Source organism: Myotis brandtii, unplaced genomic scaffold (assembly GCF_000412655.1).
Source record: "Myotis brandtii unplaced genomic scaffold, ASM41265v1 scaffold833, whole genome shotgun sequence".
NCBI classification, from domain to species: domain Eukaryota; kingdom Metazoa; phylum Chordata; class Mammalia; order Chiroptera; family Vespertilionidae; genus Myotis; species Myotis brandtii.
Window position 1 is genome coordinate 281,812 of NW_005371384.1, and position 25,928 is coordinate 307,739.

The 25,928-nt window shown below is 37.0% G+C and overlaps 1 protein-coding gene across 5 annotated transcripts in view; it reads left to right on the forward strand.

Annotated features, from left to right (window-relative positions):
* DYM (dymeclin) overlaps nt 1–25,928 on the forward strand; it is a 239,778-nt gene that overhangs the window by 167,152 nt on the left and 46,698 nt on the right. For 4 of the 5 annotated variants that reach the window (XM_014531961.1, XM_014531962.1, XM_005884490.2 and 1 more), the window contains 2 exons: nt 2,417–2,519; nt 24,839–25,021. In XM_014531961.1, coding sequence (XP_014387447.1) covers nt 2,417–2,519; nt 24,839–25,021 — 286 coding nt within the window. Of the gene's footprint in view, nt 1–2,416; nt 2,520–2,598; nt 2,668–24,838; nt 25,022–25,928 lie in introns of those variants that run through there. The other variant, XM_014531964.1, reaches the window with a different exon arrangement.

Genomic DNA, 25,928 nt, shown 5'->3' on the forward strand with positions numbered 1-25,928 from the left:
TATTCTTGATGCATATAACATTTCTAGAATCATATACAATAAACTGCTAACATTACCAGTGGTTACCAATGGGTCATAGGAACGGGCTTGAGTAGAAAGTACAGTATTTACTTTTAACTCCAAAAAGGAAAAACAAAGCAAAGCAAGACTAACTTCAAATGGAGAAGACCCAGAAAAATAAAATGATTGCAAAAAATGCACATACCCTAATTGGTTGAATCTTGTTTCCTACTTCTTTAGATAGCATTTTCATCCCACTCTTCTTACTTCCCTGTTTTGCCTCTGTGCTTTGCCTTCTATTTAGAAATGCCTTTTCTCTTGCACAAATCTTTTTCCTTCAAGATTCTATGTAAGATCTAATGCCTTCATGAAACTTTGCTAGACTATTCCATTTCAAAGAAATCTGTCTCTTAGACATATGCTTAGTTTTAATCAGTATACGTTTCACACTTATTCATTCAGTAATTATTTCACTTAACTTTCACTTCACTTTCTTCCAACTGTATTTAGGTATAGATTTAGAGAAGTTTCTTGCCTCTGTTAATTTGCTTTGTATAACATCCAGCATTACCAATCAGTGTTTAAAGAATTTTTTTCTTGATAATGTTAAAATTTAATCTAGAAAGAATGCCCAGTAACCTTGTCTTCGGTGAATATCCCATTTAAACCATCTTAAATAGTTAGGGATTTTCCTAAAAAGATATTCAAAGTAACATTTTATTAGCAGGATATCACTAAGACATACTAGAGTAATGTTTTTGACATTTAAAAAAAATACTACAAATTATACCTCAAATTTATATGGAAAAATACATGGAATCAGAATTGCCTTTATTTTTAAGTTGTCATCTAGCCCAACGAGGAATTCCTTACTCATTAGCTATAGTAGATTTAATATCATAAGCACATAGTTATGTATACTTGAAGCATTCAGGATTGTTTTGTCTTCTTGGTGAATTGGCTTTTTTATCATTATAAAATCTTTCTATCTCTAATAATAATATTCTTGTCCTGAAACCTACCATGTCTAATATTAATAGAACCACTCCAGCTTTCTTATGACTAGTGTTTATATCATTTTTATATTGTTTTAATGTTAACTTATCTGTATCTTTAAATTTACAACTGTTACTCTTGTAAACAGCATGTAATTAGGTCTTGCTTATTATCCAGTTTGACAATCTCTGCCTTTTCATTGGAGTGTTAAGCCATTTATATTTAGTGTAAATTAGCTTTTATCCTTTGAAAATTGATCTTTTTAGATTTGTTAGGGTAAATTTTAGAATACAGTAATTATTACTCTGGGTTAGATATACTCTGCTTCTAAAGTATGGTCTTTCTGAGAATTCAACTGAATGCCCACGTTCAGTTAGTTTTATCCACTCTGGCTGGTGGGAACTCGAGTATCCCTCAGCCTTTTGGGACTTTCAAATATCTCTGTGCAGGTTTCAGTTCCTGGGTAGTTGTTTAACCGCCACACCTTGTGGGGGTTTCTCTGTACTATACAGCTTAGTATTTAGCCAAACACTAAGGAAGAGCCTTTGGCAGATTTCTGGACCTTTCTCTTGTATTTTTCTCCCATCCAGTAATCTGCCCTGCAAATTCCAGCTGCCGCAGCAGCCTCAAATTCATATCTCTGTCTTATCAGCTCAGCACAATATTATTGAGTGTACTATTTGGGTCCCACTATTCTGAACTACAGTCTGGAATGTTCCTCTAGGCAGAAACTCACCATATATAGGTCTCTCTTCTTTTAGGGTCAGAATCTTGCACTTCAGATGTTGTACAACATCTGAAAACAGTTGTTTCATATATGTTGTCCAGTTTCTTAGTTGTTTACGACAAGAGGGTTATTCAGTACCAGGTAGTTCATCATTGTTAGAGGCAGAAATCTTATAATATGTATATTTAAGGTTATTCTTTTTGAGAAATAAAAATATAAAGCTATAAAATTAAATCATAGACTCTATTATATTAAAGAAATAATCTAATCCAACACAGTTAATTGAAAGATGAGGAAATTGAGATAAAACAAGCTCATGTGACTTGTAATAAATTACACTGTGAGTTACTCATAGAGTCATTTCATAACCCAGGTTTTCTAAATGTTTGTCTACTGTTTTTCCCACTATAGTAATCTTCTGAAAATTTCTTCCATGTTTGAAATATAATTTTAACTTGTCAGTTTTTTTATACTTTAGAACCCTTATACTTTAAACATTCTTCTCACTTAATTTTTGTTCTATCAATAGTATTGTTAATCCTGTTATTAACACAAGCATGAAAAAAAGAATCCTTACAAGTGTGTTTTAGAATGATTGACATTCTGTGGAACTATATAATTCCATGTAAGACCTAGCAAAGGAGACACTTGGTTGTTTTAATATAATTGGAGTCTCTATTTTATTTTTTTCAGTTTGTTTTCCTTGCTGTCTAAAAAACACAACAAAGTTCTGGAACAAGCTACACAGTCCTTGAGAGGTTCGCTAAGTTCCAATGATGTTCCTCTACCAGATTATGTAAGTAGTTACCTTTGTCAATAAAAAGTTTTCCTTTCATTGCTAAATGTATAAATAACAAGACCTCTCTCTTCTCAAGGTCTGCCTGTGAAATCTCGAATACACAAATAAAGGAGCGACGTCTTAAGTCAAGGGAAAAAATTTTAATGATTACTAACAAATGGTTGAGGAAAGTCAACCTAAACCAATGATTTTTCATAATTAGAACTCTTATTACCTTAATCAAGAAACCCTCTCAAATGAATTACAGAAAATAAAAGGAGGGTTTTTATAGGAAGTATGCAAAGGTTTCTCACTACACATGGATTTCATAGAGAACGAGAACCTGAAAAGCTGTTGGATTCAAGAATATACTGTCTTTCTGCAGTCATTTCGTTTCTGTTCTCTGCTGTTTTTTGCTTCACTTTTATTCTTCTGCTTACTCCAGGCTAGGTTTCTCCATTTGCTGACTGAAATAGCAACCCCAACTCTTCCTCTTCTGCCGTAGACCAATTCCAGCATGTCATAATTTCAAGAGTTTCATCAAAAGGTTGATGAGACTTGGGGACTCAACAGGGTTGAGTCACACATGTAGTCACTAGGCATTTCCCCAAACCTGAAAAGGATACATTAAATTGATTCTTGGCTGCCAGACAGTTAAAGGGCATCTTAATCTACGTGTTATTGCCTCCTACTGGCCAAACACCTGAACAGCCGTAGGCTAATTCCCCCATTCTGACAATGGACTCTGTACCAAACCCTGACCCTTTGAAGTGTATATCTCTGCCTCACCTCAGGACAAGTTGTGTTAATAAAAAGTATGGGGTCCTGGGGACAGAGAAAACCTAAGACCTTAGACTTTAAGACCTTAGATCTTAGCTCCTTTAGCTAAGCTCCTCTGACCCCCAATGCCTTTCAAAATTATATCTCGTCTCTGGACTCTTTATAGTCTCTGGATTCCTATGTCATCTACGCACAACCCCTTCTCCAGATTCCTGAACCCTTCTTGATGCTGGGACAAGAACCCCGGACTCTTATACCTCCTGAGCCATAACATGTCTTTGTGTGTGTCCACTGACCAGAGTCTTCAAAGTCCTGGGAAAGAGACTCTAATTGGCTCTGCCCAGGTCAGGTGCTGCTCTAGTCCTGTCAGCCATGTCAACAGAGAGCAGCAGGAACATCTGCCTTGGTTCTTCCACTTTAAAGATGAAGAACATGATACCACCTGACCTCGTCCTTAAGGACGAGGATGGAATCGTTATATAGTAATAGGAAGGAGAATGCATTATGAGTTCACAGATAGGGCAGTGCCACTATCTGTGACATTTCTTGTATTTTGGAACATGGCGTAGTGGAGGATGCTAAAAATTATCTTGTCATAAACCACAGAAGTAGTTCATCAAGCTCTATCTAATAGGACCTCTCTGAATCCCCAGACAACAACCTAATGGGTTGATATTTAGAAACTTTATGAGAGAATTTTTAGATTCTGATTTTGAAGTGGCGATGCATACCAGACAGCCAGAGAGTTGTTTTGCTTGTTTCCTGTGGTTTGTTTCATTTCTAAATGGTTGTGCTGATATGAGACTGTGGGAACAGCACCCAGTCCGGATAGCAGTCGCTGATAAACAGAGATAGCTGTGTGCAGCCACAGCCTGACTGGGGCTATTTTTCTTCTCCTTTATTTATTTATTTTGTGTGTGTGTGTGTATGTGATAGGATCTGTCATCCCATTAAGGTATTAAGATTATAAGATTATAATTCCAAAGTACTTCTCTCTCACACACAAAACATTTATCTTTTAAGATTTTCCTGTTAGTTGAATATTCTCAAGTTTTAAAAAATTAGTATAATAGCTCACTTACTTCTATCCTTGCCATGACTTGTTATAAGAAAACTGTTTCTTCTTAATGGCTGCTTGGAAACCCATAAAGGTCAGAGTGGCAGTGGGGATTGTGTTTATTAGGAGTTTGAATTTGGTTCATCTATAAATGTTTTGTACAATTATCATTTGATTTACGTAGTATTTCTCTGTTGTTATTCCACACAAAAAAATGTATATACTCTTGAGATTGCCCTAGCAGCATTCTCCTCGAATAAGAATCCATAAAATGATATTTCTTTGAGAAAATGGGTTATATTTCATAGTATTTGCCAATTATGGAGGTGATGGTGCAACGAGGGGATGTTGAACTCTAGCAGACATGAATTCTCCTATTGAACATCACAGTTTTTAAAGTCACTGACTATTTTCTTCTTGCATGAAATTTTCACTAAGTAAACATGAATTTCTTAAAGCATCTGCTTCCTGGAAGTACTGGGAAAATTCCATTTGGAATCTGTCATTAACAATCCTAATTTTAATATGAACTTGAATTTGCTGCCTTTCCTCCGAGTTAATTAAAGAGGGTGGGTACCACTGATTCAGTACTGGTGATGATAGCTAAGTCACTCCTCCTGCCACTGATCTGAAGGTGATTGAAGAAAACAGCAACCTTAAAAGTAAGCGCTGCCATATGTTTTCTTTTGTGATAACTCAGTGTGTGTTTTTATTCACCATTCCCATTGCTCAAACACTATGAATAAGTGTTTTACACCTTTGAAACCATGTTTTCATTGTCATTCTCTTTTAAATTGGTCATTAACTGGGAAATAAAACATGTTCCTCCCTCTTCTTCCCCAGAAATTTTACTTAAGTGTCTTTGCCAACCAACAACCGCATAAAATTCTGTGTCCTGGTGATAAAATGGAAAAATGAAAGGGTCTTAAGGCAGCCGTGGGTTCCCTGATGTATACTTTCTACACCAGGATTGGATAAACTATATTAGCACAGATTTTGAATAAGTGCTTAAAATAAGGATGTGTTTTTCTTCTCACTGTAGTACATAGAGTACTTTCAGTCTACCTAGAGGTTTCTGAGTTTATTAAGAAAATGTTTATTCTCATTATACTGTATAATTCACAAGCCAATTGAGTAACAACATAGAAAGCAAATAACAGTTACAAAAACATTAGTATTATTACTCTAGTACAACCATGTTTGCGTGAATGTGTCAGGGGAAACCTCAAGCCTTCCACCAAGTTGTAGATAAGGAGGAAATGCCCTGGCTGCGTAAGGGAAATACTAATTGCACTCAGGTCCTCTGTGGGGTGAGAGAATGCCCACTGCAGAGAGTGATGGCTGGCTCTGCAGGCTCGATGGGGCAGTAAAGGTGTTTAGGAAGCAAGTGAAGTTCAGTTGACTTGGCTAAGCTTCAGTGTCTTTATATCAGGGTTTCATAAAATTTAATTCAGTGACTAAAGGGACAGAGGATTGTTAAAGAAGACTCTTTCAACATTTTTTTTCAAAACTCTGATCATATACAATAGAACCTCAATATAGAAAATAAAAGGAAAATAATAAATGAGTTATACTTGCTTATTAAACTATAAGCATGGTTTTTAATTATGAATATTGTCACAATGTCATAAGCTTTGTTTTCCTAATTTCTAACCATCGCCTTAGCAACTATATGAGATTAGAAGAATCTAACTTGTATTCTAGGTGGAACCATACGGGACCAAATTGTATTTATTGCCCTTTGATCATCAAAGGATTTTTTAATCTTTCCTTAGGACACACTCTCCCATTTCATTCCAAGCAATGAAATGCAAAGGCACAAGCCAGAACGAGCAAGAGCCAGAATCAGAAAGACCCATTTCCTTTCCTTATTACAAAGCTAAGCAACATTTTCCAACACCCTTGCATCTTGACAGGGGGCAGGGGATGGGGGAAGAGGGGGCGAAGGGGAATGTCTGACTAGCTCTCAGTGGGGGAATGTAGGTGGAATTGCTGTAACCACTGCACCATCTTCCACACTTTCCTTCCCCTCATCATCTGCTATCTAATGCGGGAAATCCAGTGGGAGGGAGATCCTGAGGTCTTAAAATCATCTCATGGAAGGCAAACTGGGTATGTTGAACTGTGATGCAAAGCGGCAATAAAGCTTTACTACATTAAAAAATATGGACAAAGGGTCTGAATAAACATTTCTCAAAGACGACATACAAGTGACAGTAAGTACATCAGAAGGTGCTCAACATCATTAGCCATTAGGGAAATGCAAATCAAAACCATAATGAAGTTCACACCCACTAGGATGACAGTAAGTAATCAAAAAGGCAGATAATCACACGTAAGGGTATGGAGACATTAGAATCCTCATATAACTGCTGGTGAGAATGTAAAATTATGCAGCTGCTTTGGAAAACAATTTGCAGTTTCTCAAAAGACTAAACAAAGAATAACCATATGACTCAGCATATGGTCATAAATACCCCTAAGGAATTGAAAACATATGTCCATGCAAAAATGTGAATGTTCATAGCACTGTTAATCATAATAGCCCCCAAATCGCAACACCCCAAATGTCTACACTGGTCCGTGGATAAATAAAAGGTGGTACATCCATACAATGGAATATTATTCAACAATAAAAAGGAATGAAATATGCTCACTCAGCAACACATATACTAACAGTAATGAACTATGATGCGTGCTTCAAATGGATAAACCTTGAAACCATGCTAAGTGAAAGAAGCCAGTAACAAGAGGCCAATAGGCAAATCTTACAGAGATAAATAGTAGATGGTTCAGAGTGGGGAGTGAGTGCTAATGGGTACAGGTTTTCTTTTGGGGATGATGAAAATGTTTTAAAATTAGATTGTAGGGGTAGTTATACAACTCTGTGAATGTACTAAAAACCATTGAATTGTACATCTTAATTCAGTGAAGTCTATGGTGTGTGCATTTTATCTCGAGGAAGCCATTTAAGAAAAAGGTAGTACTTGGCCCTAACTGGTATGGCTCAGTGGATAGAGTGTTGGCCTGTGGACTGAAAGGTCCTGGGTTCGATTCCAGTCAAAGGCACATGCCCAGGTTGTGGGTTCGATCCCCAGTTGGGGGCGTGCAGGAGGCAGCTGATCAGTGATTCTCTCTCATCATTGATGTTTCTATCTCTTTCTTCCTCTCCCTTCCTCTCTGAAATAAAAAATTTTTTTTTCTTAAATAGTCTAAAAAAAAAAAGGTAGTACTTGGAGCACGAGAAAAAACAAGTACTATTTGTTGAATGTAATAGCAGATAGACATCAGCTTGGCTGGCATTATGGCATGAGGGTAAATGTAGGAAAATAAATCTTATACTTTGAAAAACTTAATATTTTCAAGGAAGAAAAACATGTTTCTTGTAGATTGACTCGACTTTAGAAACTGCTAGTCAGTTAGATACGCAGTTATACAAAGGTATGTGTATTTTTCAGCCTCGTTTGAGAGCAAAAAGAAAAAAAAAAGGGAACAAGTAAAATACCCATCAGTAGGAGACTGAATAAAGTACATATTCATTCATTACAATATTCTGCAGCCATTTTTTTAAAAGTGAATTAGTCTATATGGCTTTATATGAAAAGATATAACACTTAAATCAGTTTTTAAAAACCCACACATTATGGTATGTAGGTTAATGTACATGTCTGTTTAAAAATATGCATTTAATTTTTCTAGAATAATGTACAGGAAACCATTAAATAGTGGTGACCTGTGGAAAGTCAGACTGAAGGGTAAAGAAAGTAGAACTTTATAGTTTTTTTTAAGTTTTCTTTCTTTATTGATTAAGGTATTACATATGTGTCCTTATCCTCCCCATTGCCCCTCCACCCATCCCCCACACTCATGCCCTCACCCCTCTGGTGTCTGTGTCCATTGGTTAGGCTTATATGCATACATACAAGTCTTTGGTTGATCTCTCCCCCTTCCCCCCACCCTCCCCTACTTTCCCTCTGAGGTTTGACGGTCTGATTGATGCTTCTCTGTCTCTGGATCTGTTTTTGTTCATCAGTTTATGTTGTTCACTATATTCCACAAATGAGTGAACTTTGTAGTTTTTACATTAATATTCTTCTTCATAGATATAGATCTTGAAATCTTTTTTAAGTATACACACAATTTACTTTAGCCTCCCTTCTTTCTTCCTCTTTCATTATTTTTAGATTATTTTAGACTTACAGAACAGTTTTAAATAATTTTTATATACCCTTTCTCTTTTAGAAATGTCTTATATAACCACAGAACATTTATCAAAACTAAGAAATTACCCTTGGTACAATACTGTTAACTAAAATACAAATCTCATTTGAATATTGCCAGCTTTGACACCAATGCCCTTATTCTTTTCTAGGATCCAATTCAGGATCCCACATTGCATTTTGTTGTCAAGTCTCCTTAGTCTTTCCTTGTCCTTCATGACCTTGAGACTTTAGAAGAGTACTGATCAGTTATTTTGTACCATGTCCCTCAACTTGGGTTCATCTGACAGTATGCATTGTTGGGAAGGATACTACAAAGGTGATATGCCCTTCTCAGTGAATCGTATCCATGATGTTGGTATTACTGGTGATGTTCACCTGTGTTTACCTTGAACACCTCACTAGGGTGACATCTGCCAAGTTTCTTCACTGTGAACTTGCCAGCTTTCCCTTTTGAGTTACTATATATTTTGGGGAGATACCTTTGAGATTATGCCAATAAGATCCTGTTTCTCTTTAAACATTTCCCCACATATTTTAGCATCCTTTGATCAGTCTTGCCTGCAGCATATTTTACTGATTTATTAATGATTTTCTATTTTCTGATTTCTCCTACTTTTATTAATTGAAGTCTTCTGCAAGGAGACTTGCACCTCTCCCCACGTGTTTACTTAGACAGTTATTATTTATATCAGTATGGACTCTTGGGTACTAATTTTATTCCCTGTTTTATAAACCAGGACTATTATTTCATTGGTACATAATTCCAACTTGGGCCATTGGAAGCTCTTTCAAGTTGTGTTCTTTGCCCTTTGAAGATGCACCTATCTTTTTTTTCTTCTCTTCCTCCTTCACTTTCTTCCTTCTCTCTTTTTTAATTTATTTTTATTAGATCCTCAAGATGTTCCAACTCATCTTGTATTTCCCCTGCTCCAGCCCTAGAATCAGCCAATTCTCCATGGAGGATCATGAAATTTAAATCAAGGTTTTTCTAGTTCTTTAATAATGCAGAAACTAGTGTAAAAAACAAACTAACAGCCTAATATGGTGAATAAGGTTGGTGAACACCCCTAAGGAACACAACTGCTTTGAACTTAAATAGATCCCAAGCCCCACATTGATTAGGTCCCAGGAAGTTTGTTCTTTAATACAATTGATTTCAAAATTCAAATAAATAAAGCCTGTGGCAAGTGAGCAAGCTCCACACCCACCCTGCCCCTTTTTTTCCTAATTAAAAACCAGGCCTGACTTAAACATAAGACTGGTTTTCTTGGTTGTATTATAACTTGGCTTTGGATGCACTTCTGAACGAGGAATTCCAGAGAGTTTCTAAGAATGCTTGTGAGGACAGTTTTTAGTTGGAGGGCTTACTCCCCTCTTGTTAAAATAATAGTAATTATTATTACTCCTTCATTCTTAAAAAGCACACCTCAATTGAGGGAAAGAATATTGGTCTTTCTTTATTCCCGAAGAGGAAGTTTGTCTTGTCCCTTCTTACAGAGTATGGCAGAATATTCTTCTAAAGAGTTTTTTTTTTAATTATCATTAAAAATACTTAAATAACTTTTATGTTGCTTCCTCTGGCTTATAAAAGGAAATAGGATGTGTTTGCATTGAAATCTGGCAATGATTAATTAATGTTCTAAGTGAAGTTTAAAGAATACAGAAAGAAATAACCCATGCATATTAAATTCAGTAGCAGTGTGTGATAAATTTGTAAAAACCAGTGATCACGGTTTCTTCCCCCTGCCCCCCTTCTCATTCTAGTAAAAAAATTCTAACCTGCTACTGTGTAGAGCTAATTTTTTTTTAAAACAGAGATTTTTTTCAAATTCTTTGTTATTTAAGAAACCATTGTTTTAATTTTCTGTTTGCTCAAATTTTGATTATTTCTCCCTCTCTCTCCCATTCTGCCTGAGTTTGTAGTTCCTAATAGGAAGGAAAGAAGTCTACTATTTGGAATTTTCTTTGATATATCCTTGATTTACATGGCAAATAGAAAGCAGCTGTCTATTTAAACATCTAATTCTTGAAACCATAGTCCCCTCAAGCGTCATCTGGAAATAATGTAGCTTGTAAAACAAAGCTAAGAAGAAAAAGCAATGTTTGTTTTATGTGGGATGAATGATTTCTGTTGGGGTCCTTTAATTCGGCTATTATGAGGGTTATTAAAAAGCTGTATTACAAAAGAGGTTTAAATGAAAAGAATTTTTTGAGCTGGTATCTTATTATTACAGTTGATTATAGTCAAAGCTGCAAATGTTTTTAAAATGGCACTTTTAGTTTCTCCAGATAAGACCCCCAAAAAACAGTAATCTTACTCAGTGTATGAATGGAAATACAACTCTTTCCTTAGTTGATTTAATTTCTGAAAACAAATTGTATTGGAGAATTCAGCTCTATCTGTTTTTCTGGAAATTTCAGGGATCTCTGAAAAATTCTTAAGAATCCATGTCAGAATATTTGGAGATCACCTTATGCATGCAAAAAAATATGATCATGAGAGCATGAGTTTACCTAAATTTCTGGTATTATTAGAAGATTCAATGAACAATAGATAAAGTTAAGCCTAACTTGTTTCTAAATTTATTCATAAGTTATTTGAGCTCTGATGTGTGAGATGTCATGAGAAGTGGTATACCCTATTTTGGGAACAAGTAAGTTTTTGCTTTGACAGTTGTTCGAGGCTATTCCATGATTGGAGTATATTGGTTTTCTTGATTTGTTATTACAACAGAGCAGTTATTTTTGGAGAGTTGACATGTAAGAACTAAATTTCTTTACTAAAATATACTTGGCACCACAGAAGTGAAATTAGCATGTCTGTTTGATAATCGAAGGGCAGGCATGGTTAGCTATTTTCGTGCATTTGGGTCACCTATAATCTCTCACTTGGTATTTTCTATGGTCTCCAGTTTGTATTTTGACTGAGGTCACGAGGAGGGTATTGGGTTGCTCTGAAACACCTTTTTTTCCTTTAATGGACAGTGCTCGTTGATGAGTTGAGTGATTGAATTAATAACTTATCCTTTTTAAGGGTCATGTTTGAAGCCTAAAAAGTCCTGAGCCTTTAATAACCAGGCATTATCTTTCATACTGGTCCGTGACTTCAGATTGGAACAAGAGTAACTTTTGTTTCATTATTAGTAGTACTTTAGCTCATTACCAACTCCAAGTCCTAAGTTTCCATATATTTTTATTGATTTCAGAGAGGAAGGGAGAGGAGGGAGAGATAGAAATATCAATGATAAGAGAGAATCATTGATTGGCTGCCTCCTGCACACCCGCTACTGGAGATTGAGTCTGGAACCTGGGCATGTGCCCTGACCAAGAATCGAGCCATGACCTCCTGGTTCATAGGTCAACACTCAACCACTGAGCCACACTGGCTGGGCTGAACAACTACTGTTTTATCAGGCACTTTTTTCTCTGTGTAAAGACTTCATTGAAGATAAAAATTTCTGCTCTCATGAAGCTTGCATTCTAATAAAGAGAGATGTATAATGATTGCAGGCACAGGTAAATGGATGAAGTATTAAAAGTTCCCATGGGAAAATAAAGCAGGATAATGAAATTGCACAACAGTGTGAATATACTTAGCACCACTGGACTGGTGGAAAATGTCATGTGTCGCCCTAACCGGTTTGGCTTAGTTGGATAGAGCATCGGCCTGCAGACCGAAAGGTCTCAGGTTTGATTCCAGTCAAGGGCATGTACCTTGGTTGCGGGCACATCCCCAGTAGGAGGTGTGCAGGAGGCAGCTGATCAATGTTTCTCTCTCATTGATATTTCTTACTATCTCTTTCCCTTCCTCTCTGTAAAAAAAATCAATAAAATATTTTTTTTTTTTTAAAGAAAATGTCATGTGTCTTTTACTACAATTTTTGTTGGCGGTGTTAAAAAGTATGAACAGTGGGATCTGAAAAACTAGATTTAATTTTCATGTGACCCCTCGGATTTTTGGTTTTCTCATTTCTTAAATAAAAGCAATAATGCCTTGCCCATGGGATTGTTGTAAGAATTAAGTGAGAGAATGCACAGAAAGCACTTAGTGCAATATTTGCACATAACAAGTGCTATGTAAATGTTATTGGCCATTGTTACTACTGCTACATCTTCTACCACCTGAATGATAGGAAAATATGTCCTTTATTCTCCCATCCCTAAAAACTCATAAAGACCAATTAAAAGTCTTTTTCCAGTGCCTAGTAGCATAATGGAATCAGTTTACACTGCAGGTTAGACTCAGTGTTAACTTGGTTGGTAAATACTTAGTGACCTTAGAGAAGTTATTGTTGCTCTCTGAGCTTCAGTTACCTATCAAATGAAGATATCTAATCTGTAGAGTTGAATTTAATATTAGTGATTATACATATAACTTTCTTAGTTAATGCCTTGATCATAGTAAGTTTTCACTAAATAATGGATATGATCATAGTATGATTATATTCATTCAAACATATCTATCATAACAATAATGGAAGGTAAGACAAAATTTTTCATATATTCTTCCTGGGCAGAATTTATCTGAACATAAGAATAATCTATTTCTGAGTTAATTATGGGCTTTAGAACATACTATTAATTGCATCTTTCTCTCAACTTTTGAAGGTTCATCATATATCTCTTCTTTGTTTATAAATGGAGCCTTATCACCTTTCTATTGAGAGGAATGATGGAGTGCTCTGTTGTTGGTGATGTGGCAAATTAAAGGTAATTGGAATAGTGATGCCCAGTAACATGAAAATCCTGTGCCTAAAAGGACTTGTTAGGTATCAGATGCAAATAGACAAAGTACAAGAGATTTAATTCAAGAAATGAGGTCTGCCTCTAACAGAAATACTTTAGAACTGATCTTGGAAATATAATGAAAGTGACTACTTAATCTTTTTTAGTTTCAATTTCCATATCTGAAAATAAGCACAACAGTCCTCTTATTAATTACTTATTATTAGATTTTAAATAAGATTAAATGCAGTAGATACAAAAGGGAAACAGCAGAAATTCAAGGAGGCTATCATCCATTCAAAATACACGATTTTATTCATGTCATGTTTGCTGCGAGCATTGAGCATACAGTGATGAATGAACAGACATGGAGTCTGCCTCGCCTCAGAGAGTCAGTAGAGGGGGAAAAATCCTTTAGCAAGCAAATAAATACAAATTTATAAATACGTCTAGAGAAAATAACTGTGACATAATGCAGGAGAATTTTGAGAATTCTAATTTAGATTTTGGGGTGTAGGAAGATGAGGTATTTGCTCTTTGAGAAAGTGGCATTTAACTAAGACCTGGCGGGTGAATAAGAGTCAGCCAGAGGAAGAGCAGGGACTGAGTGTTTTAAACAGCAAATGCCCTGAGGCAGGACAGAGCTCTGCTTATTCCTCAAACTGAAACCAGGCCAAATGTATTGGAAAGAGTAGCATTAAATGAGATTGGAGGTATAGGTCAGTGTCTGGCTACACCAGGCCTGGTGGGCTATTCATTGTAAGGATCTGTGATCTTATTCATATAGCTTGGCATATAGTTATTGAAGGGTTTTGAACAACAGATGTACCTTTGAAAAAGTATTATGGAGAAGTGATTTAAAGAGGTAAGAGTTGAGACTGAGAAGCCATTTAATCCAACCTGGTGAGAGATGATAGTAGCTTGGAACTCAGAGAAGTACTGGAAATGGAAATGTTGGTAGGTGTCATCAACCTGAATAAGATATTCAAAGTCATGGCAATTGATGAGAGCATGATGAGAGAGAAAGTGGCATGAGAGGAAGGGAAGAATCAGCCCAGAGCTCTGAGAAGTTGGGTAGAAGAGGACATGCTGTAACAGGGGAGTTGGGGATTCCCCAAGTGCCTGGTGTCAGATGGGCATGCCTTAAAGAGGAAAAAATGCTAAAACAACTATGGATTGAAAATTGAAGATGAGATGAGGATTAAAATATATCCACTAGTTTTGGCCAAACAGAGGTGGTATCTGTGCATGTAAAAATGGGAATTTTTTTGAATAGTATAAACAGACAGGTAGTTGATTAATCATGTAAAGATACTTTCAGGGATTTGATTTTTTAAATTGAAGTTTAGGAAAGAAAGTATAAAATTAATTTTTCTCAATCTTCTATTTAGCCTTTCTTACTTTTGAATATGTCTGTGTCCCTGTTCCTGCTTTGTAGCATCCCTAGCTTTCTGAAGTTCTCGTGTGGACTAATGAGTTAAGCTTGTTTAAAATGCAAGTTTTATACCAGTACCTTAATTAATAATTTGTAATAATAAACCTCGAGTAGCTAAATATTCTGATTAATTTTCTTGAAATCTGTATGTCTCTCACATTTTAAATTAAGTCAGACTTAGTAAACCAAGTGAATAGAAGTAAAGTCAAAGTGTATTCGTAAACTCAGATTATAGGAAGCTCCAAATGGCCTCATCATAGCCCTGGAATTATTTCCATTAGATTGCATGATATATGTAAGTGTCTCTTACATTATATAATAAGCTTTGAACTCACCATCCCATCCATGGTTCAAAGGAAATACTCCTTGAAAGCATGTGTAATGTATTTTAGCATGTTTGCCATTTTCCTCTCAAAAAATATAGAGGAAGAGGTTTTGAGAACTGAGTACAAAAGAGGAGCATGGATGCTGTGTAACAAAGGATGGCAGCGTGTGTGTGTGTGTGTGTGTGTGTGTGTGTGTGTGTGCGCGCGCGCGCACTCTGGCCTTTTGTAAAAGCTTTAGATTGTTTTTTTTCTTTTCAATTTTTCATCCTACTGTCCTCACTGTTATATTACTTATGTAGATCCTTCTGTCCACTGATTTCAAAGTACTTACAATCAGCAAGTCATTTATTTCTTGGATTTATTGAATGGGTACCCATTGTTCCAAAGCCTGTGGGCGTCAGTACAAAGTTATAAAAGCACACAAATTAAATGTAATAACACAGGAGCAAGAGAGAACGCCAGCAGGATCACTGCTGTGCCTATTGGGAATGCCAGACTCCTGTAAAGAAAGGAAAGAAAACAAAAGAGAAAAAGAAAAGGAATAAAACAACCACCTAAGGTCGTCATATTCTGAGAGGTACAAAGTGAATGTGTCCGTCAAGGGAATGGCCGTGGGGGACGGTTCAGAGAGGCCTAACTGAATTCAGAAGGTGCTCTGGAAAGCACTCCAGCTCATATAGTCTCAGATTTTACTCTAGTAACAAAGTGTGAGAAATTACTATTCGCTCTCCTGCATTTTTGCAGAGAAGGTGTTCAGATACAAGAGGATTTGGTTAACTGCCATTGTCTTAAAGTACCGCTCAGATTTGAGTCATGATCTTACTCTCAGGTTCCCGGTTAAATCTTGGTTTCATTTCTTTTAGCATTTTAGCTTTAGAGATATATTTCTTTTTAGTTGTCTTCTTCATGTGGTGGTTTAAAAAATGGATACTTTCACAGTATAGTAAATTTAGGAAAATTTAAGCTGATTCTAAAATTAATTTAGAAGAGGAAAAGTCTCATTTTTTGAGAAGTCAATAGATAGTTGAAAGTTAAAAATTAAAAAATACTAACACACATTATTTCAGAATAAGAAGACAGATGTAGGAGGAAGTAGCTAAAATATTTGCCTCTGGGGAGTGGGAGTTTGGGGAAAGAAAAGATTGGTCCCGAGGACCGCCCTTTTTTTGTTTCAAATCTAATAGTATTCTTGACTTTTAAATTATACTCATTTGTTACTTTGATAAAATTAAGACAAAAGTTTAGAAAAAAGAAAAATAATAACAGGAAACCTTATGTATAATAAATATTTGGGATCATTTTCAAAAATGAGTTTAGTATATTATTCTCCAAGTCTTAGCCTGTAAAGTTTGGGGCTCATTGGCACCCGCACCCTATTAAGCATAGTCTGACTTTTGGTAGTTCAAGAGAGATTGGCTAAAACTGCTAATAAATTATGCATTCCACAATTGGGCATTTTCTTCTTCTGATATTTTCCTTATTTAATTGGAAGTCTCTAATGACACTGACCGAACCCTTAAAAGCATTGTAATGTGTTGTCTTCAGCAGGCTACTTCCTGTGCTGCTTTATTCAGGTCTCGCTCGGTCTACACTGCATTTACTGAACCTCCCTGTTCTCCCTTTCCTTTGCCTTCACAGCATTTCCCACAATTGACAGTCTCTCCCACTGGACTCACTCTGAACCTCACCCAGGCAGGGACTGTGTCCATTGGTCACTGCTTTCATCCAGTGCTTTTCATAACACCGTCATTCAGTATTTGACATGACAGATTTCATCTGGGATGTCGTGTTGGCTAATGGTAGCTGTGGGGAGGATTTAAATGCATCAGTTAGCCTGGTAACCTGAAGGAGTTAAAAAACAAAAACAAACTTACCCAGCTCCTTGAAGTACATTGAACAAGACCTACCACTGCCCCTAAATTACAGGGAGCACAGAATACTGGGTGGGTGTTCGTATTTTTGCTGTTCCCAAAGCTCTTAGGAGTATATGGAGTATTCAGAGAGCAATTGTTTTGAGACCTTTTGTAAAAGGCATTTTGTAGCTATTTTTTGTTTGCACAGTTAATGCATTTTTAGTTTCTCCCTCTGTCTTTATTTGTCTGTCTTTCAGTTTTTGTATTTTTTTCTCAACATGTCTGCTTCCTCATCCAATTTATTCAAATTTTAATTGACATAAAGTTGAAGTCATTAAGAAAGTTATAATCATCCTTTTATTTGGCTTGTTGGCATACCAAAGCGTTAGAGTTAACAATGACTGCTGAATAATAACCAGTAAATTAGTTCAAATAATGTCACAACATGCTTCCTAAATATAAATCAGACACATACAAGGAAAAAAAACTGCTTTCTAAAAAATTTGCTTGGAGAGGCATTTTTATTAAGAAAGCAACTACAGCTGGCCCTCCATACCCACAGGTTTCACAGCCAACCTCAGGTGGGAAATATTTAGGGGGTGGGAGCTAACGTGTTGATGTGTGCTATGTAGTTGGGCCTGCAATGATTGGCTTTGTTTGTACTTAACATGTACAGACTTTTTCCCTTGTCATTATTCCCTAAACAACACAGTGTAACACTACAGTGTATTTGTGTAGCATTTACATTTTATTAGGTATTATAAGTAATCTAGAGATAATTTAAAGTATATGGAAGGATGTGTGTAGGTTATATGCAAATACTTCATCATTTTATATGAAGGAGTTGAGCACCCACAGATTTTGGTATCCTGGGTTGGAGGGATCCTGGAACCAATCCCTTGCGGATACTGCGGGATGACTGTATATTCTAAAGTTGACTTTATACTGCCATTTGTTGTTGTTTGGTATTTGAGATTTTGTGTTCACCTGACTCCCCGTGCGATCTTTCTGATGCACCTCATATCTGTGATTCACATATGCCACATGAGCTGGTGAATGTCTAATAACAACTCTGACTTTGGACCTTCAGGAAACCATGAATTTCCTTTCCCTAAAGAAAAACCAAAACTGTCTGTGACTTATAGGACAGCTGACCAAAGAGAATTATCATTAAATTGTCACTTAATTGTCTACATATTGTAGAAAAAGCTGCATCTTCGTTATAGTACTTCCTTGTACTATCACTTTTATGAAAAGACTACCAAGTGAATTTTAGCTTTGTTGCCATTTATACTAGTGCTTGCAAGTTTTCTTATTACAGTGTATGCCTAAATGTGTTTTGATTGTTTTTCATATCGTTCTTGTAACAAAATCTTTTCCTTATTCCCAAATTGATACAAGTAGAATAAAGAATGCAGTAGAAGAAAGGAAAGGCGGGGATTATAGTCCTTCCTGCCAACTAGATTTTGAAGAGATTCTTTTAATAGCTTTTTTTCTGTATTTCTGTGTTAATATCAACTTTTTGCCTTTAAAAGAAGAATTTTATTCATGCTACATTACATTTTATCTTTTACATATTGATAGTTGTTTCTACAAACTTTTGTTCAGAAAAATCCACAAAATAAAATTAGGCATCTTTTTCTTACCCCCAAAAATAGTAAAATTGACAGGCAGCCCCAACTCATGACTTCATTGGTTGCTAAACTATGATCCTAAGGTGAGTCATTTTAAGTCAGACCCTTATAAATGTTACACATGCTAAGTTCCATTCCCCAAAACTGATTTCATATGATAGAAATACAGAAATAGATGATAGCACAGCCAGTGTGGCTCAGTGGTTGAGCATCAACCTATGAACTAGGAAGTCACGGTTCAATTCTTGGTCATGGCACATGCCCGAGTTGTGGGCTTAATCCCCAGTAGGGACGTACAGGAGGCAGCCCATTAGTGATTCTCTCTCATCGTTGATGTTTCTCTCTCTCTCTCCCTTTCCCCTCCTCTCTGAAATCTATAAAAATATTTTTTAAATAGATGATAATGAATGAAACATTTTTATTTTATAACCCTGTATCACAAACAATAACAAGATAAAAATTGGGTTATTTATATGTTTTGGGGTGCATTCGAAGCTTTTGAAAATATAACTCCAATGACATTTAGACTGAAGATGTCTCATTTAGTAACTCTTTCTGTAATAAGCATTCTCCATTACTTTAAGGACCTTCAAACTGATTTTAAAATTAGTTTCTGCCACAAGAAATAAATTGCAAATTTAATACAGGATTGCCTCTCAAAATTTTTGAATTGTCATTGCTGGGCGATAGACAGTTTCCATGGCAACTTCTTCAAGTGATCCCTTGCTCTAATTGTAGCAGCAGACTGAGTCACCCTCATTGCCATTGACCTTGACTGAATCATGAGCAATGGCAGTTGTTTGGACAAAATGTGTAGGCATTGGTCCCAGTCATTAAGCAACTGGTCATTATGTGGAATATGATTATGATGCAGTGGGTTTCAAATCAACTGTCTTTAGTCAACGGTCACGGATATTCAGCATTAGACTTGGAATACTTTTTAACATCATATTTCCTAGGGAGATGAGCTATTTTAGTGTAACAATAGCGTATAAGTTCTTAAAGAGCTCAGATTTGCCCTAACCAGTTTGGCTCAGTGGATAGAGCGTCAGCCTGCGGACTCAAGGGTCCCAGGTTCGATTCCGGTCAAGGGCATGTACCTTGGTTGTAGGCACATCCCCAGTGGGGAGTGTGCAGGAGGCAGCTGATCGATGTTTCTCTCTCGTCGATGTTTCTAACTCTCTATCCCTCTCCTTTCCTCTCTGTAAAAAATCAATAAAATATATTTTTTTTTAAAAAGAGCTCAGATTTGCCATTAGTTCAGTGCATTTCATTGTAATACACAAACCTGTTCTAAAACTTAAATTTCAATGTCATGGAAGCACTTCTCTTTAAATAGACGTAAAAATTCAAGTCAGAAAACATAATTGTTTGACTTAGTGCCTGATAGAGTAAATATAAACATATCTCCCAAGTACATAAATATCTAGTAGGAAACTTTCATTCATTATTACTATTGCTTTTACTAGTAAGAGCAACAATTTCTCGAGCTGTTACTGCATGTTAGGCATTGGGGTAGGTGTTTTATATAGACATTATTTTGTTTCCACTCTGCTGTAACAATTTTGGTGATAAAGAAATCAAGGTTTAGAATTTTTCCAAAGGTCACATAAGCAGTAAATAGTAGAACAAGATTCAAAGGCCAATCAGGTTATAGCAGTAGACTGAGTCACCCTCATTGCCATTGACCTTGACTGGATCAAGGTCAGAGCCTGGGCTGTTAACTGCTGTGCCACAGAATTCCTCTTCTACACTCTGGCCAATTTTCTGTAAAGCCAGGGATTCTTTAATATACAGAATAATTGCTCCTGATTTGAATCCATGAAAATCGTTTTTGGTATCTAGATTGAGGTTCAGCATCCCTCAATTATATTTGCAATATTATTTCCAAGTAAAAACGATAAGTTTTTGTTCCCTTTTTCAAATGTTACATTTCTTACATATTTTGAAGAAGAAAAAAAAAAGCTTTTTTGAGACATGTCTGCCTTACAGGATGTTAGAACTTCAAGGTGAAATACGAGTAAGAACTGCTTCTTACCTATATGCTCGGTACCTGTTCCCAACGCTTAGGACACCGCACATGTCATGGTGTTGACCCTCAGCTACTGTTCTCTGGTGGAGGCTGGTGGAAAAGAGCTTTAAGTGAGTGCAGACTCCACTGTAGCTACAGCTCCATCTTTCTGGACCCCATTAGTCTTTAAGAATTCTGCCCTGGCCGGTTTGGCTCAGTGGATAAAGTGTCGGCCTGTGGACTGAAGGGTCCCAGGTTCGATTCCTGTCAAGGGCATGTGCTGGGGTTGCGGGCTCAATCCCCAGTAGGGGGTGTGCAGGAGGCAGCCAATCAGTGATTCTCTCTCATCATTGATGTTTCCATCTCTCTTTCCCTTCCTCTCTGAAATCAATAAAAATGTATTTTAAAAAGGAATTCATTGAAATTAGCTGACTTCTTCCACGCGCCTGTGGAACCACTGCTTCCTCCTGTGCTCTGCAGAAGCGAGGGAGTGCTGTGTTCCTTCTCTCCTTGGAGGGACGTGTCCCTGGGGCACTGCACTGCACTGATTGCCTGGCAGCAGCATCCTCCGTCCCTGGTGGCTTTAGGATGACTGACGACTCACTGACCTAGCTGGCTTCTCCGGCTGGGGAGGCGGGAGAGGCACGCTGCACTCCACATCCCAAGCAGAAGCCAGTGTGGGCCCTTCGCAGAGCCCCCCTGCAGAGAGCCTTTCCCTGCGCCTTGGTGCACACTGAGGCCGGAAGGTGATGTGGCCAGTCCGTGGCAGAACTGGGGCTGGGACCCAACCAACAACTTCTCTCTACTGGCATGCAGCCACCTCCTTTTCCCTTTTTTATTTAATTTAAATTTCAGGGTTATCGCTCCCCTGTCTATGACTCTTTACTGCTGTTCTTAGCACCACTGGCTTTTCTTCCCAGGAAAGAATGAAAAAAGGACGCCAAGCCTCGCAGGTCTCTGATGTGAGTCCATGGCATACAAGCCTATAGAGCAGTGGTTCTCAACCTTCCTAATGCCGCAACCCTTTAATACAGTTCCTCATGTTGTGGTGACCCCCAACCATAAAATTATTTTCGTTGCTACTTTATAACTGTAATTTTGCTGCTGTTACAAATCGTCATGTAAATATCTGATATGCTATATGTGTTTTCCAATGGTCTCGACCCACAGGTTGAGAACCGCTGCTATAGAGATTACTTCCCGTCTGTGCATTAACAGTATAAAAAATCATTAACAGACATTGAAAACAGTGAGTTATAGAAGAACCAGCAGGTTCCTTGGTTTAGAGAAGGATTATTTTCAGACTTAGCTTCATATGTGTGTGTTTTTTAAGCCTAGTTACAGTAACTTACTTTTTTTAAATACATTTTTATTGATTTTAGAGGGAAAGGAAGAGGGATAGAGAGGTGGAAACATCCATGAGAGAGAAAAACATTGATCAGTTGCCTCCTGCACGCCCCCCACTGGGGATTGAGCCCACAACCCGGGCATGTGCCTTGACCAGGAATCGAACCATGACCTCTTGGCTCATGGGCCGACGTTCACTGACTTACACTGGCTGGGCTAACCTTATATGTTTTTACTCTCAAAGCTTGTTGGCGGTTTTCCTTCTAAACTAATAATAACTCTATTTAAGGTGCTGGGGTCATCTAAAGTAAATTCTGGGTTTTACTGAAGTTTGAAGTCACCCTAAAGATTTTTCTACATTAATCACATTTTTGGTTACTCTAATAAAATTTGCTTTCTAAATTCAGTATTTTCTACATTCTTAATGGGAACTAAGACTTACAAGTAGGAGGGAATTTTTAAAATCTCATAAGCACTTGTTTTTGCAAATAAAAAACTGCAGCTCAGGTTGAGTGACTTACCGAAGCTCACATAGCTCGTGATTGGCAGAGCTCGGACTAGAACGGGTCTGGTAGCTCAGATTGGGACGAGGGGAGGCACTCAGGAGACTATCAAATTTTTTTTAAAGATACATCTTCCCAAAAAATAAATAAATAAATAAAGATACATCTTCCTAGAGAATTATTTTATTCAGATATTACTTTTTTATAGAGTGAAAGGATATTTCTTTTTATAATGAAACACTAATATATTTGGAAGGAGAAAGGAAATCAACACTGATTCTTAAAGCAAAATATTAAATTTTGGAACACTCTGGGCTCAGGTGCATGCCTACTCTCTTCTGCTTGCCGGAGGGGCCTGGGGAGACGGGAGAAGCATTCTTCTCACCCACCTCCTGCCCAGTGTGAGCGCCTGCTAAGGTGATATGACTGTTGGGGGCTGCAACTTAGTTGGATTTCAATGAGAACATTCCTCTTTTGTGAGTTCTCTGGCTATTTTCCAAGTATGGAAACACATGTAAAGTTAGCCAGTGACCCCTAGCAGCCACCATTATCTTGCCTTCCTGCCACCAGTAATGGTGTTTTAAATAACAGACTTCCCAGGGTTCTAGTTTAGGCGTGCGGGCCACATCCAAGACCTGTCCACGGAAGGAAGAAAAAGAGCACATCGTTTTACATTCTCCCATCCCCCCCAAGAATGATGGGGCCACAACTGCTTGCTGATGCCCTCTCCTTCCCCCCGAATTATTAAGGCTACACATTGTCTCATCTGGTCACAGGACTTATTCTTCAGCTGTGATTTTGCATGTAATAGAAAGCTAGTTCTTGCTATAAGAAGCTCGATACATTGGGACAGATCCAGTTCTGGCTAGAAATAGCGTGGTTACAAAGCTTTTCAGTGTATGTGCCAGTGAATTAACAACTTAAAGATAACACGGGTCTATCACCAGATGATTGGATTCGAAGGCCATTTGCACATTAACTTCAGAAAGAGGCCTGCCTGTGCGTTTCCTCCCCCGCTTCCCCACTTGGGCAGCGTCCCATTAATTTTGTTGAAGGTTTTATTTTCTGCTAAAAATACAGGAAATTTAGACAACTCTTTTGGAATCCCCCCAAAACTAATACAAACAAGATACATATGCTTCTCTTAAGGAAACTAAAAATAAATGATTTGAAACTATTTAACTGTATAAATTCCCTCTTAAAAGGGAAAAGGAAGTTTATATAATGAGGCAACCATGAGCGCTGTTGACAGGGTAAGATACTCCCACAACTGCCAACTTGTCCCTTTGACATGAAATCACTACTTAGCACAGGACTTGCTCGGTGTTCATTACCAACATGTACGAAAACCACCAGAACCACAGAAAACAGGACCATTTTCTCAGGGTCCTTGTCTTTACATTTGAGATTTTCTGCAATAAAGTGTGTGTGTGTGTGTGTGTGTGTGTGTGTGTGTGTGTGTGTGTTGGGTTGTTTGGGATTTCTTGTTGTTGTTGTTGTTTTTCTTTTTGAGGACAAAGTCTGTTTGACCTGGGATCCATTCCTGGAATGGAAGCTGTGTATTCTAAAAATACAATACCATAAATGAGAAAGTGCAATATTCTGCACGTATGTTGCTCTTCCACCAGTTAGCCATGACATTTGCTTTCTGACAAAGCTAGTTTTAACAGTACAGAGGAAACAATTAGTTTTTAAAAGCATGTCTTTTTATAAAACTTTGTTATTCCATAAATGTAAGTCAATTTTCCTATACACTGTCCTCTGAAGGACCTAATTTGGCTTTTTTTAAAGGACCAGTTTTGTAAATTAATAGAAATGGAATTTGGAGGCTTATATTTAAGACTAAGAAATGTGATTTCTAAGTTATTGGCAGTTATAATAATTGAATTAATTTATTAACTTTCTAAAGGCATTTTTTACTTTTTGTTCTTTTTTGTAAAATGTCCAAAATTAAAATGACTTTTATCCTTTAAAATACTTTAATGTATCTGTTTTTATATTTAAAAAGCTCTCACGTGGTACTTACCATGGGTTACACACTGTTTTAAGGGCTTTATAAGTGCTACCTCACTTAATCTTTATGGAAAATAATCCAATAGCAACCTTCTTTAAATACCATCTGAGCCCTAGTGAGTTTGGCCCAGTGCATAGAGCACTGACCCACAGACTGAAGGGTCTCGGCTTCGATTCTGGTCAAGGGCATGTTACCTCGGTTGCAGGCTCGATCCCTGTGTGCGGGAGTCAACCAAAGGTGCCAGGGGGGCGGCAGCACACTGGCGCCAGGTTCCCTGCTAGACATTGGGAACCGGGATAGAGCTTTTATTGAAAGGAACCTGACAGAAGTATTCATAATGGCTCTTAAGTTTTATGGCTCTCATTCCAATTAAGTCTGTGTCAAGGAGTAAAACACTGACCCTGTGTGGGCATTTTCTTTCTTTATCAGGCACAAGACCTAAATGTCATCGAGGAAGTGATTCGAATGATGTTAGAGATCATCAATTCCTGCCTGGCAACTTCTCTTCACCACAACCCAAACCTGGTGTACGCACTGCTTTACAAACGAGATCTCTTTGAGCAATTCCGAACTCATCCTTCATTTCAGGATATAATGCAAAATATTGATCTGGTAAGTGTCATGGAGGTATTTATCATGGTTCTTTTTTAAGTATTAATGTAGAGTTTAATAAACCTTGATAAAAACTATAATAGAACCTCCTTAACATTAACTATTTTTGCCCTCTATTCTGCTATAACAATTGTTGCGTTCCGTGTGTGTATATCTTATATGCACAGACATATGTATACACATATATATGTTTTACTTAACATATGCACAGACATATATATACACACACACATATATATATTACTTAACATTTAGATCATTAACATTTTTATGTAATATCAATTCTTTGAAAAATCTCACATCTTAATATATATATTATGGATATCCTAAAATATATTTAACCATTATCCCAGATAAGAAAACTTAGATGCTGAGAGAGGATTTCCAAGTGATTTTAACACAAATCCCAGCCTAAGAATCATTGTCTTAGATACTGATTACATATTTGCTTGTGAGTTATTTACATATACACAATCTCATCTGAAATCTTCAACCATCCCATTGAAGCAAAGCAGCACATGAAAGGAAAAAGGTTGGCTCAAGGTCACTTAGCTAGTAAGTCACTCAGACAGACCTTAAATCCAGGTCTTCTCATTATAAACTCTATGCTTTCAACATTCACTTGGATAAACCTAAGTAAGATTCCAAATGAGCAAGCTTTCCAACAACTTTTTGTTGAATATTGCCATCCAAAATAGTGCTGGGCACACTATTCTGAAATTTATTCAGAAACATTTTAAACTCTTTTTACATGTTTTGAAAAAAATGCCATGGTAGAGATATAAATAACATCTCTACTTTTTGCTTCTTTCAGCACTTTACCTTCCCTCCCCTAAATGCCCCTGAAATTTTTGGCTTAAGCAAGTCTTTACTATTTCTTTTTTCATAAAGTTAACCTTGGAAAGTA